At 46.8% G+C, this 14,177-nt stretch overlaps 1 protein-coding gene and 1 long non-coding RNA gene across 5 annotated transcripts in view; both read left to right on the plus strand.

The window, feature by feature from the left end:
* The first annotated feature begins 4,645 nt into the window (after window positions 1–4,645).
* Window positions 4,646–7,234, plus strand: LOC133217844 (uncharacterized). The gene is made up of 2 exons (XR_009726973.1): window positions 4,646–4,697; window positions 6,540–7,234. It is a non-coding gene; the product is annotated as an uncharacterized LOC133217844 (long non-coding RNA).
* A 645-nt stretch (window positions 7,235–7,879) lies between these two features.
* The window catches only part of NF1 (neurofibromin 1), a 75,131-nt gene continuing 68,833 nt past the window's right edge, over window positions 7,880–14,177 (plus strand). For all 4 annotated transcript variants that reach the window (XM_061363295.1, XM_061363297.1, XM_061363296.1 and 1 more), the window contains exon 1: window positions 7,880–8,181. In XM_061363295.1, coding sequence (XP_061219279.1) covers window positions 8,122–8,181 — 60 coding nt within the window. In that variant the 5' untranslated portion in view covers window positions 7,880–8,121. The remainder of the gene's footprint in view (window positions 8,182–14,177) is intronic.

The raw sequence follows: 14,177 nt of genomic DNA on the forward strand, positions 1-14,177 counted from the left end.
CTCATTAACGTAATAGATTTGAGGGCCAGAAGGGACGATTCACTCATTAATCTGGTCTTGTGTAACAGAGGAGTATAGTTTAACCTAATGTAGTGCACCTTCAGACAATGAGGGTTTCCAGCAGTTCAGCCTTTACAGCACTGGAGTCCTAATGCCAATCCTTGAACTTCTCAGCCCACGTTTTGTGTGTTATGGACACCAGTTGTGAGATGTGAATTCCCAGGTGTTTGCAAGCTTATTATTTGGTGCCACAGGCTGTGCTGGAGACACTTCTGTATTCATGCTTGGCTGGAAGGGCTCTTGTGCCTCAAGCACAGAGGAGAGGTGGAAAGCTGGGATCTGCTGCAAGCCACCACCCCAACCATCCTGGTTGGTAAGATTCAGTCAAAGAAGAGATAAAGAATGCTCAGCACCCTGGCCATGTAAGTGGGCCGGGATGATTTCCCTGCTCTCCCTGGTGAGGTGTAGCTATGGAATTGGGGGTGGCACCAGCTGCACACCCTGCACAGTCACATGCTGCAGGGGCCTGCAAGGCTGCCCCATGACTCCGGGATGATTTATGTGTTTTCCATGATCCTCCTTTTCGGATGCAGTTGCCAAGCCTGCACAGCGCTGTTCAGCTGGGAGGAGGCTAATACACTCAGTGCATCTGCCTCCAGACTTTACACACTGCGAGAAGCTTTCACAAATGAAAGGACTTTTGTTGTCTGCCTGCCTTGGAAATACTCTCCAAGATCCAGGTTATGGAGCTCTTTCCCAGGCTGCTGAAGCAGCAGGATCTGCTTCTTTCACATTCTCCTGTAGTGAATTTGGTTACACTCATCGCAGTTATTTTTTCTTCTTTGATTTTTTTATAACTGATTTGTGATTGTGTGCTTCTTAATCAGTTTTGCCAAAGTCTTTTTGACTCGCTCAGTCGTTAGACTGCAGTAGGAAAGGCATCTGGAATTAATGCATGTCCCAGATAAGGGATTGTGCTGCTTTTACAGCAACTGGTTTGGGTGCTGTTTTCTTTGTATCCCCTGTAACATTACCTGAGGTTTGTAAAATGAACCCTAGTGTTTGCCTGTCTTTTAGCTACTTGCAAGACTCCGCAGTGTGTTTCCTGTGCTCCATTTCCATTGCTATGGCTTCCTGCTGGAAGGCTTCCACCAGTGAAAGGCCATTCGTTCCGGTGTGTGAACCTCAGATCTCCAAGTTCTCATGGTGCTGTTCCCTACTCAGCTTGCAGCAGAGACCCCACCAAGGTTACTCTGCTCAGGGCCCACGGGGGCTATTGGTTCCTGTTAGCTGAGGGGTTTGGACTGCAGAGCCAGAGCTCTAGGAGGAGATCAGCACAGCAAGTGTGAGATCCGAAGGACCAGAAAAGCCCGTGATGCTTTTGCAGGCCATGAGTTATGTTCCCCCTCCTCACAGCTCTCATTTCATAAAGCACTCCTGACAAATGAGAGGTGAGGGAGCAAACAAGGCCAGTCACACTAAGACCAAGGTGGCTGATCTGTGCACCAGTGCATGCATCTTGGTGGTGTGGCTGTCATTAAATATTACACTATTTATAGTCTACACTGTTAATAATTCACAAGCTCCTGCTTGTTTTGAGAAGCCTCCTTGGGATGGAGAAAGTTCAGCAAGAGTTTGTGGAGGAACAAGTGAAGGTGAAAGGAAAAAGCAGAATGGAAGGAAGAGAAAGCAAAGAAAGTTGAAGAGGAAAAGGGACTGCAGTGAAGAGAATGGTGAGAAGTTAGAGGAGAAAACACCATCAGAGTCCCCAGACGGGTTAGCTGCTGCTATTGCCCCAGTGCACACTGGAAAACTGCTACTTCTCTGTCCCCTTCTCCCCCGTTGTTCTGTAGCTTTTACTCCCTGTGGCTTATTGTGGAAATTAGAATTAGTTTTCTGCAGGGGGCCATAAATTGATGCATGTCTGGTACCTGAGGGGTTAATCTGCAAAGGTCTGCTAGAGGAGTACACTGTGGAGCAGTTGCACAGATGGAATAGCAGAGATAGACCACAGTCATTCGCATTCTTTTGGTCTCTTTGGGATTTTATAACTCTTGGACCACATCTTTGGGTATAATAAACAGAGCAGATGGCTTTGTGTGTGTCTCTGTGGTGAATTCAGCCCTTCGTGATGAGTCGCTGCGCTGGAATAAGGGAGACGGAAGTTGGAGGTTATTCCTTTCAGGTTCAAACCCATCCCTCTTTGTAAGCTCACCAGGGTGCCCTGCAAGGGAGCTGCTTCCAGGAACATCTGTGCTCAGTTTACCCACTGAAGCTGCAGGAGCTGTTATCTCCGATGGCTGAAGGTCATGCTGAGGGTTTTGGACTTGAACTGTCCTAGATGAGGATAACAGAAAAGGGTCCCTGTGATGCAGAGAAAGGTGCTCAGCCTTGCTCAGGGCCACCGTGCCCACAGCCTGCTTTATGTCAGTGTAATCTCAGTGACTGACCTCTACCACAGCTATTCCACTTCTCCTGTGAAAAATCCTTTCCAAACCGTACTGTTTCTGTGTGTTCCTCTTTAGCCTGGGTTTGCCCAGCTGCCAGTCACTTGCATTATCCGGAGCTCAGGCTCCTTGCTAGAGGAGCACAGTGCCCCACGGGCATCAGGACTCAGGCTGTGGCGTTCCCTGGGTTTGGAATGACGCTCCTGTCCACTGTGCACTGAGAAACATTACTGAGCTGATTGGCGTTCCTCTGGCTCCAGAGGAACATAGGATGTAGTCAGCAATCAACTGCTGACCGTGTTTACAGTAGGAAGAATAGGTTTTGCTTTTCATGAAACCTGTGTTTGGCACTGGGCGAGCAGGATTACACAGAAGGAAAATCAGTTGCATGCAGGGTGTCACTGTAACCTTCAATACATTGTCTGTAAGTGCAATTTCTAGAAGAGCAAGTTGAGTTTAATAGGAACAGTGAAAGGCACAGACCACCTCCAGTCTGTAAAGCAGATCAATAAAATCAGAAGGACAGAAAAAACTGGCATGTTGGGGAATTACAGGGTTGGGTCTGACAGCTTCTGCCTGGAAACAGAGGAGCTGCATTCCTGCTGCGGCGGGGTTGGGAAAGAGCAGGTTGCTTGTAGATAAAGAGTGTTTGCTCACGGATCAGAGATGGGCTGGAGGTGATGTGGAACTGCGCTTGGAATACTTGGGTGGCTCATATCCAGGCCTGTTGCTACAGGGAATGTGTGCAGAGTGCAACAGAGAAGAGTTTGAGGCAAATGGAGGATTAACATTTTAAGGCTCACAGTGTCTTTGCTGGATAATGTTAACATTGTTTTACAGATGGATACGCAAATTCAGACTGAAGATCAAGGATTTACCACAGTTGGTATGGAACAGCCTAAACAGCTAAAACTCCTCCAGAGCAAACAGCCAGCACTTCAACCTAGGTACTACCTGTTATCCCTCCTGAGGCTGATGCAGGAGCTTCACATGGGTGCTGAGTTTCGTGGGTCCTGGATACTTTCAGCAGCTCTCCTGAGCTGTGCTTCACTTCAGGCTAGAATCAGTGTTAGGGCACACTGCTGGAGCCTGCCCTGCCTCTCCCAATGCAGATATCATGTGGGAATGGCAAGAAAAGCAGTCCGTTCAGCACCCTCACACATGTGCAGAAAAGCAGCCCCTGCAAGAGGAGAGGACTCGGGATGGGTGTCTTGTCCTGCAGTTGGTGTGATGGGGCTGATGCAGGTGTAATGCTGCTGCAGGGAGTAACGCTGCATCATCATCTGATGGTGCTTGTCAGGCACAGCCATAGACATGGCAACAGTCCTGGTCTCATCCCAGTGACAGTCCAGGCCTCCAGCTTTCTTCCGGTGACTTAAACTCCTGCCCTTTCTATGAGATCACCCAGGAGAGAAGCCAGAAAGTGCCAGTCAGTGCTGAAGTCACAAGGTCTCTCTGGTCTTTCTCTCCTGTGAATCCTCTTCTTTTTGACCCCTGTTATACAGTAAATGAGTAAGGAAACAGAATGGTGGGGAGAGGCAGTGATAACCTTGAATTATCCTTTGGGGCTGAGCTGATTAGTCATCCAGAACAATTAAAATGCTGCTTTATAGTATTATGAGTAAGAACCTCTGGAGATGCTGTGGGAAAGGCACTGCTTGCAAGGGGAAGAAAAAAGTAGATGCACAAAATGATCTCATTCCTCTGCAATTTTTAGAACATAAACCCAGTGAGTGGGAGTGATTGTGAGCAAACAAACTCCAACGAGGACTCAACAAGGAGCTTGTTTACACCTCTGGGGCCAAACGGCAAACACTGACTGTGTCTTTATCCGTTTCCAGTGCATGGCACAAGTCTCCTGTTCCATTAAGTTCCTTTAGAGTATCTGAGCTCTTGTGACATCTTTATAATGCCTCAGATCAGGTATCAGGGATTAAAATCTTGCTGTTTTGCATCCAAGTGAGATTTCTACTGGAATAGAAATACTTGCATTTAGAAACTGATTGTGTGCTACAATTGTAATTATCATATTGTTGATTAGACTTTCCGGGATGAAGGTTCCGGTGTGAATATTGTGTGTGGAATCTCTGCTTTCTCTGAAGTATAACCCCTTATTCTGTGATCACTGTTAACCTCAGATCTGTTGTATTTAACAGCTCCTATTGCAGTCAGAATACAAAGGGAAATCCACGGCTTAAATCTTTAAGGGGAAGCTTCTTCACATATTGAAATCCACTCCGCACATGTCAGGTAAGTCAGTAAGAGACAAGTCATGGGAAGAATACAAAGCCACCGCTCATTTGTCAAACAAAAAAGGAATACAGGCCACTTCCTTCTCTGGTTAGTTCGGAATTCAGGGATTTGAGTGGCCTCTAATGCCCTCTAATGGACAAATCTATTGGAGCACGGTCCTCTCGGGGTGAATGAAACCATCCAGGACTCGTAGCGCTGCCAGGAGCCTGCCCAGCTTTCCCTGGGAGCCTGCCAGCTCCCAGATTAAACCCATGTTTAAGGGTTTGGAGCTGAGAAATATTAAGTCACCTCTTACCCAAAACTTGGCAGCTCTTTCCGTCCCTCCCTTCCTTCCGCATCGGCCCAGGTTTGTTTATTTGGCTTCACTTAAGAAAGGTGGGAAAATGGTTTTTGTCCCTGATCCCAGATTTGGCGCAATCCTTCCAGGATGAAATTGCCTCTGTAAATGGTGGGGGGTTTCTGGAGCAAAGCTGATACATAGAAATCAAAAAGTGTCACTTGGTGTATTTGAGACCCTTCTGGAGTGTTTGACAAATGTGGTGAGAATGAGAAATGGGATGGGAAGAATGCAGAGGAGAAATAGCAGTATGAAACACAGACTGCTGGGAGCAGGAGGAAAAAGAGGTAGGCTAATAAATAAGTAATCTGAGTTGAGAATACATGGCAGAGAAAAGCAAAAGGTACAGATGTGGGAGGAGAAAAATCCATATTGTCAGGGACTTTCCTCTTACATGTGACTCCTACCACCAGTGCCACTCTTGACAGCCACAGTGGGACATTTTTAGTGAGGAAAACCCACTGGCATTCCCACAAAGCCTGACAAGACTCTGTGGATGCCTTAGGCTGTAATTTCTCATTTTGGTTTGCACATAAGCTTAAGGAAGTGCATTAAGAAGCTCTTGCCAAAGTGTCTTAAAATAATCCACCAGCATAACCAAGAGGCACGAGATTGTCAAGAGCTGCCAAATAAATGGTTCCACAGCTCAGGAGTTATCTGGGGCTGGGGAACTTGGTGTGATTTACCTTCAGATAATACCTAACCAGCAGTTACAGACTGGTATGTGTCTGCCAGCTGGGGACAGAACCGTCTGTGTGTTCATGTGGCCAACAGATGGGATCTAGCACAGCAGTTAACAGAGACACTGGTTTTTCCTAGGCCAGCAGATCCCTTCTGCGATAGTGGGTCTCAGGCACTTTATATCTAGCCTAGGGAGAAGAGGAAGCAGTTAAAAGGAAGCAGAGAGCTTTGGGAAAGAATCATCTTGACCAAATACTGGCTGGAATTTTCCAGAGAGGTTTTGAGGAAACACTATGAGGATTTCCAGCATCACCATTCAACCTCTGAAGCTGTCCACTGTCTAAAATCTGGGAATACCACAGCAAGCTTGTTTGCTTTTAGGGAACAGATTTGCTTTGGGAAAAACACTAGGAGAAACAGGAAGAAGCACTGTTTGTTGTGTTTAGTAAGTTTTGAAGGGAAAAAATAGCCTTTTTCTACCTAAGTCAGGAGCTCCCAGTTGCTTTTCTCTCTGACTAGCCTTGGTTTCTTTCTTGGTTTCAGGACATGTTTTCAGAAGCCTATCAGTAAGCTGAAGCTCTTTCCTGCCCCTGCATGGATTATTATTGTTTAGATTTTGGCAGAACGTAGAGATCCCCATGAAGATTGTGGCTGTACTGCCTTAAGTGGATATTATTCCTGCTGGATTGCTATGGGATACTTAAGGATCAAGTATATAAAGAGCTGGAAAAGGAGACTGGGCATGTTGATAGAGGAGCACACCACTGGTGTTCTGTGTTCATTCCCTCTTGCACTCTATGTGACAAAGCCTTTTCTGTCAGCCCAAACAGGTTCTGGATGTGAACCAGAGGGACTCAGAGCCATCCCTGTCCCCAGATGCCTGCACACCTCCTGGGGGAGCACAACCAGTGGGGCTGGAAGTCCTGGAGAACAGATCCCTACCCTCATCCTGTTTTCTGGAGTCCAAGTAACCATTTACATTTGCAAGGGGAGAATAACAAATGGTGTGGGGATGCAATGTGCCTGTTTGCTTGGCTTTTGGTGGAGCCTTTCCTTGTGCTCAGACAAACACAATGGGAAAGGCGTCAGGGAGCAGCTTTACTTACATTCTGATCCAGAAGAGATGTCTGTAATTAAGTACACATATACATGTATCATGTAGGTTTGACTCTGATATGAGTATACATAGCCAATACATTAGGGGACTTTTCTAGACCAAAAGACAGTATTTGTTTTAAAATCCTTTATGAAATGTATTAATGCTGACCATTATAGAGCACTCTGCTGCAGAGTGATCAATGGCCTTCACACCACAGCTAGTTACAGCAAATGGATCATACAAAATCCAGGGCACTTAACAGCCCAGTATTGGTCTCTGCAATTTATATAAATCAGAATGCCCTCTGCATTTCCTGAATGACAAGACCACAAGTACAGACAGAAATTACAATTTATTATTCAAGCAATTGTTTTTTTCTTAAATGAAGTATTTGCAATTGATTTTCATCTTTCTGTAGGACAACTGCTTCTTCAAATACTTGCTGTGAGCCACACTCCTGAGTTTATTGCTAAAATGCAGTGGTACGGTTCATATTGTAAATCCATTGTTTGCTGTTTACAGAGAAAGTTTCATCAAAACCAGGATTTATTTATGTTGCTGTTGCTGGTAATAATTCATATGTGCTACGACAGTGGCAAGAGTCTGAGCGGAACCAAGGCCCCGCTGAATGGAGCTGTAGCGAGTGAGTCCCTTTTACTCTCCAGCTCTTCCCTATGTTTGGCCGTTTGGGAGGTTTTACCTCAAGTTACATCTTCATTGACACCGCCAGGACCTTCACCTGGCTCTGCACTAAAGGACGTTACCTTCTGCTCTGCAGAAACAGACCAGTTTATAGGGATAAAACCCTTTATAGCGACCGTAACCGTTAACATTGACCCGCAGCTCTCGCCCCTGCGTGCCTCGGCCCCGCCCCTCCTGCCCTCGGCCCCTCCCTCTCCAAGTCCCGCCCACACCGCGGGCTTCGCTCGCGCCGCTGCCCCTCGAGCGGCGCAGGCGCGGGGCGGGGCGGGCCTGCCCGGGGGCGGGGACGCGCAGGCGCAGCACGGCCCCGCCCGGCCGCCGCGCAGGCGCAGTGGGTTCCCCGCCGCCGGCTGGGTCTCGGCGCTCCCCCTGGCGCGGCGGCCGCGGCGCTGCTGCTCGGGCGGGCGGGGGCGGCCTTGGGCTCCCGCTTCCGGTGTGGTGTCATGGCGGGCCCCGGGCGCTGATGGCTGAGGGGAGCTGAGGGCCCCGCAGCGCGCCAGGGATAACGGAGACCCGCCCGTGCCCTCCCCGCGCCCGGCGCCTCTCCTGCCGCCCTCCCCGCGGGGATCCGCCCCCCTCCCTGGCCGGGCAGGCGGGGGGACATGGCGGCCCACAAGCCGGTGGAGTGGGTGCAGGCCGTGGTGAACCGCTTCGATGAGCAGGTAGCGCGGGCGGCCGTGAGGAGGAGAGAGAACGGGAGGGCCGCCGCTGGAGGCGCGGGGCTGCTGCGGGCCGGAGGCGCGGGGATGGGGCGAGGAGCGGGGGTGGCTGCCCCGCGGCCCGGGGCGCAGGCGGCGCTGAGAGCGCTGCCTCCCGCCGAGCCCCCGCCGCAGGGCTCCGGGCCGAGCCGGGGGACCCAGGGAGCCGCCCCCGCCGCTGCGCCCATTGTGCGGGGCCGGAGGCTGGGTGGGGCCGGTCGGTCCATCCCTTCCAGCACACCCGGGGCTCTCCGCGCTCCTTCGGGAGTGGACCTGGGCTCGGAGGCGAGCGGCTCCCCTGCGCCAGCCTGCTCGCGGTGCAGTGTGTCAGCGGGACTGTGCCGGGGTGAGGTGCCCGGGTCCTCGTCGCCTCTGCTCCCCTGCGCTTCCAGAAGTGTTTGCTTTTCATAGACATTCCTGGGAAATCTGCTTACTTGCTTTCACACCATCTTTCTCGCTATAAAGGCAGTAAAGCCTCCAGAACGAGTTTAAGGAGGGCTCTGTGGAACTGCTGAGGCCATTCTGCCTGGTTGCCTGTAGTGTAACCGTGGGTGTTGGTGTGCGATTTCACCCACATCACCGGGAGCACAGGCGTGTGGGGTGAAGAGTGTTTTCTAACCAGTACTGTTACAGTGACAGGCATTTGCTGCTCTTTACAACAGCCGGTGCTCGTAGTTGGCAGAAGGATTTTCTGAATGGAAGGATGAGGGATTTGTTGGCCTTTGTGTTTCTTTGATCCACATGCAGAAACTGCTTACTGGGATTAGGTGGCATGACTTCCTCAGGGAGGCTAAGCTCAGTGCTTGGACTCTGCATTTCTGCTCCCAGGATGCTCTCCTGACATGAGGCGTGAGCTTGGTTTGGGCTGAATGATCAGCTTCTGGGTTGCCTCCTTTTGCTGCACTGTGAGTACAGCCGTTGTGCCACACAAGGCAGCTCTGTGAGCTCGTGTCACGTCTGTCAGAACCATTAAGCTGGATTTATAGATTGAGTTTTGTTCACCTGCCTCGTAGCCTCGTGTCCCCCTTGGTGATGTTTGGCTCTTGACAGCTCGCAGGAGGACTGGCCTGGTTGGATAAAAATAAGCTCTTCCTTTTTACATTTATATTAAAGCTGCTGTAAACTGAGTTTATTTAGTAAAGGAAAACATCAAACTTTGTCTTTTGACATTAAAAGGATGCAGATTTTCCCAATATATTTTAGGCATATTTGCATAGTTAACTTATTCCCCCCCTTATCTTGAGTCATAGATCATTTTTTCCATAAGCCTAAAAAACATGGTACTGATTATGCTACCAGTAACACAAGAAAATGTTTCTTTGTGTACTGGTGTTAAAAGGCCCAAGGCTCTGTCGATTGCTTTGTTATGTATATGGTGGAATTGGGCTTGCCAACATCTGTTAGGAGTTAAGAACTTCAGCTTTGAAACAGAATTATTTCCCTATATGTTTTATGGGATAATTGCAGATAGGTGAATGGGAGGGATCCTCTCTTGGTAGGGAGAAAGCTGGGCTGAGTTTTGAGATGCTGAAGTACTGGATAATACACACCAAATAGTGTTGACTGTGGTAGTCATAGTACAGCTGGTGCTGTAGGGGCTATTTACACAATTTTGATCAGTTTATTGCATATTTTTGTGGAACCAGTGCACTTTTAAGGGAATACTGCACCATCAAGCAGTGAATTGAGGATGAGGCGCTAATCACGACTTCCTTGTGAGGAGTTTTCTCTCTCATTCATTAATTTCAACTCAGGGTCCTTAATTGTGTGTGTTTGCTTTTAATACATTGTTTCTTCTGCCCTGCCTGGGCTGCCAGTGATCATCACGGAAGAAAGGTGCCTGTTCTTAGCTGAATACCCAAATGCCAGGTTACAGTGACACCATTGCTACTACTGGATGTGCTGCCAACCAGTGGTGATATTTACATGCTGTTGTAACTCCTTACATCTGTGTCATTACTGGGTAGTTGTGTGGTCATTAAGTTTTCTACTTGCTACATTTTACACTGCTCAGTTGAGCATCAAGTTCATAGTCCATGAAATATATTGAATATATGCACATTATTTTAGTGGTGATGATGCAGTTTTGAGTCTGCATGCAACGTCTGCTTTTCTAAATGCAGGACCTCTTGATTCAGCACTGAGGGAAGCACTACTAATTGTATCATAGGTATGTTAGAATGAGGAAAGGCAGCTCCTCTTTGTTGTGGCTTGTTTAGTTTTGTTTTGTTTGGGTTTTTCTTTCTGCTTGGGAGAACACCAAGCTTTTCAAGGTTCCTTCCTTCCTTTACAAAGGAGGGAAATGTTACCATCTTTCACCAAAATTTATAGATGTAGACAGGCTTCCCATTCATTTGCTAAGGGCTTGAATTCATTTTAAGACAGATGAAACAACAAACTGAGAGAATGCTAATCTGTATTGAAAACCAGAAAAATCAGTGCAATCCGGCCTGCTCTTGTCTGCTCTTGTTTATTGTTAGAAATGCTGCTTTAACCCAAATCTGCTTTTGTGAGGACAAAATGACTGGCAAGAGCAGTGTTATGAGTTAACCAGTGACTGGCTTCCTCAAGAGATTTCTCAGATATACCACGTTGGAGATGACAACTGCTGCAGTGGCCTATTCCATGAGCCACTCTTGAAGGCTGTGGGAAGGGTACAGCTGGTGCAGAAGGAACCCATTGTTGGTCCATGTGAGGCCACATCTCATTCCTCGTGTCACACCTGTGTGATCTCTTGGCTCATTTCCTATGTGGTACTAGTTAGAGTTTAAAACTTCCCAGGGATCAGGGTGGCATTAGGCTGCAGTAGCACAAAGGGGCCAGGCTGTGTTTAAGGGCAGTTCTCTGTGATTTCAGACACAATCAGGTCTTTGTAAAAGAAAATTATCTTTTCTTCCCCCCCCCCCCACCCGGAAATGTTCACTTACAATTTCATGTGCTGTATTTTTATAGTATTTTTAAATGTGTTACAAGCTGAAATCATGGGAAGGCTGATGCAGGGGTGAAGAGCATAGTCAGAGGAGCCTTACTGCCTAAACCATTTAAATCTAGACTGTTTTTAAACTGTCAGATACTATAAAAGGTATTAATCCTGTATAAACTTGTGGTGACTTAAGTGATTATGATATGCTTTAAAAAAAAAAAAAAGCCCTTTATTATGTGGATTATGGTTTAGGCTTCCTATTTGTAGTTTATGAGATCTGATTGCTTTCAGTTAAGAAAGCTTTTGTATAAACTGAAAGCCAGTAGGAACATTCCACTCTTACTTTCATTAAAAGGCATTAAATTGAAGCAAATATTCCATCTTCCTGTTGATTCTCTCTGCAGCATCTGAGATCTGTATAGAGGCCTCAGAAAGCACTGGCTGCAAGCACCAGCTCTGGGGTTTTCATTGCTGTTGTGCATCTTGGTTTGTTAAGAAACCACACAGTAGTAAGTTGTATTTGAAGTGTTTCACTGAGTTCCAGTGCCTTGTCCTGTAAGGCAGGGCTGGTCTGTGCGAGTGATGGAACTCTTTTCCACAGCTGCTCTGCCTGAAACACATTTCCACAGGAGCAAAGAACAGAGCCAGATGATAGCACTGCCCTTAACCACACAGGGTGCTACTTCATCTGTCTCTAACAGAAACCTGGAGCAGCTTTGATCTTATTTTTCTAAACCAGGGTGTGTAATGTATTTCAAACCCAAGTGCTGTACTGCACACAGATGGTGTCTTGCCGAATAGATAAAGGAATGGCCCACATGCAACAGATGTTACCTGAGTCCAGTAATGAGCTGCTGACAAGCATCAAGGTGCTTTGATGGTCCTTCTGTGTGTAGCACAGCGGTTTGTGTTAGCAGTAAACACACGTTTGTTCACAGTGCCAGCTTCTAGTTAACCTTTTGAAAATACTGATTTTAGGCAACCCATATGAGATACTTTCAGAGTTCTGTGTTCTTCTGAAGCTTTAGTTGTGAGGTTCTTTTACTAAATAATGCCTTTGTATAAGGTTTATAGTTAGGAGCACGATGCCTGTTGGTTTTTAAAGACATTTGTATCTGGTTCTGATCATCATTTGTCCTGATGCTGAGGAAAGAGTGGTGCTGTGTATATTTTGTCTCTCACCAGTATGTTTGCCCAGTTCCAGTGCTGCATCAGCAGCAGATCTGGAGAAGCTATGTAAGGTAAACGGGGCTGTGTACGTGGAAGTCAAATGCATTTCTAGGGACAGGGTTTGACTTAAGCTATGTGGTCAGCAGATGCATTTTAACAGCCAGGGACCTTGCATGGCTGGTGAAAGCTGGTGGATGCTTCAGTGCTTCATCTTGTAAGTTTGGTTTTCTAGTTGTTTCAGCAATACCTGATACAGAAGATGACTTGTGTCCTGACTTCTGGATACACTGCATCTTGTACTGTACTATTGCAGCTGGCAGGCTCGGCTACTTAATGGCTTTTCCTTGTCTTCTGCAGCAATGTTCTTTAATTGATCCTAAAGGTTCCAGATTTCATCTACCTATTTTGTCTCTGTCCACTGCATTATATAAGGCAAGCAGTAGTCCAGAACACCGCTCCTTGTGCTCTGGAGCTTGTTTGACACTTCAGTGAGACACAAAGCGGATTAGAGGTGTATGACAGCATGCTGGCTGTGTGTGCATCAACATGGTTATGAGCCTGTTGGCTATTGCTTCCTATTTCAAGGGTGAAAAGAGCTGAATTAAAGCACTGGACCATCCCTTTGCTGAACAGGGATGAGCTGACAATGGTCCGTGTGTTCATAGTTTGAAGCTCCAGTTATAGTTTTTTGCTTTAATTTCTGTTTCTAAATCTAATAAAAGCTATCCAGGAAACCATTTGTGTTGGTCCTTTTCTTTTATAAAATAAAATCAAAGGCAATGAAAGTAAAATTTCAACTTTTTCTCCCTTTTTTGTCATGTTTAAATGTATGGATATTTGTATAGAAGTGAAATAGTTGCATTTTGGTCGCTCAACACTGGCATTGCGTTCCATGTGAGGACATACAGTGCTTCAGCATGCCAGTGAGCAGAGGAAATAGCTGAGAAACTAAAAAACCCAAACCAACAGTGCTAATATTTCCTTTTTATATAGTTTCCTATTTTAAATGGTAGTATAAAAAGCAGTTTTACTCCTCAGTGACCTTGCTGTTGTGGCAGGAAGCTCCAGAAGTGTGCAATCCGATGTTTCTGTAGCATGGAAGCATGCAGGGCTAGGTCTATGACACAGATTCTTTGAGAGGCACTTCTGAAGTGTTTTATCACTCAGTGCTATTGAGCTTTTCTGCTGTTGTCAGCACGGAGACTTGAGAATTCAAATAAAATTACTAGGAATGGTGAAACTTTTAATTAAATGTATCTATCTTGCACTAATGACTTCCGAAAATGTCTTGTAAAAATAACATCCAACAATGAAAACAAAGCTTGAGTCACAACTGCTGTTGGTTCTGCTTTTTCCAGTTTTCCAGCGAGCACGTTGGGACACATCTCCCTGGTTTAAAGCATTCATTGCAGCCTGAACACTAGCAAGAGAATCACTAAATGGAGTGGAAGGTACCTGGGGTGTCCTGTGGAACACTGTGGCTGTAGGAGGCTGTGCAGGCAGAGGGGTGCTCCCCTGATGCTGCACTTGCTGCAGAGATCCCACAGCCACTTTGTGAGTTTAAAGTGAGTGGAAATGAGGAGTCCTCTCACCGAGTCTGCAGAGACCCAGCCTGGCAGGTTGACCTTTAGGCACTTTGCAGCTCTACAGCTGATTGTAGCTCCTTGGAACCCTTCTTTTAACCTCTCTGAATTTACTTTTTTGTTGAAGATACCCTTTCTAATGCAAAAATACTACATTGTGGCACTCACACCGAGCTGTTGGTGTCTTGCAGAATCCACATTTCTCAAGAATTCTAGTTAAAATTGGTCAAAACATGTAGTAGCAATTCAAGTTTCTATAGGCAGTGAATTCCTGGGTCACGTTT

This window comes from Neopsephotus bourkii, unplaced genomic scaffold (assembly GCF_033783945.1).
Source record: "Neopsephotus bourkii isolate Nb327-2 ecotype Australia unplaced genomic scaffold, CSIRO-AGI_Nbou_v1 NB_1154, whole genome shotgun sequence".
NCBI lineage: Eukaryota > Metazoa > Chordata > Aves > Psittaciformes > Psittacidae > Neopsephotus > Neopsephotus bourkii.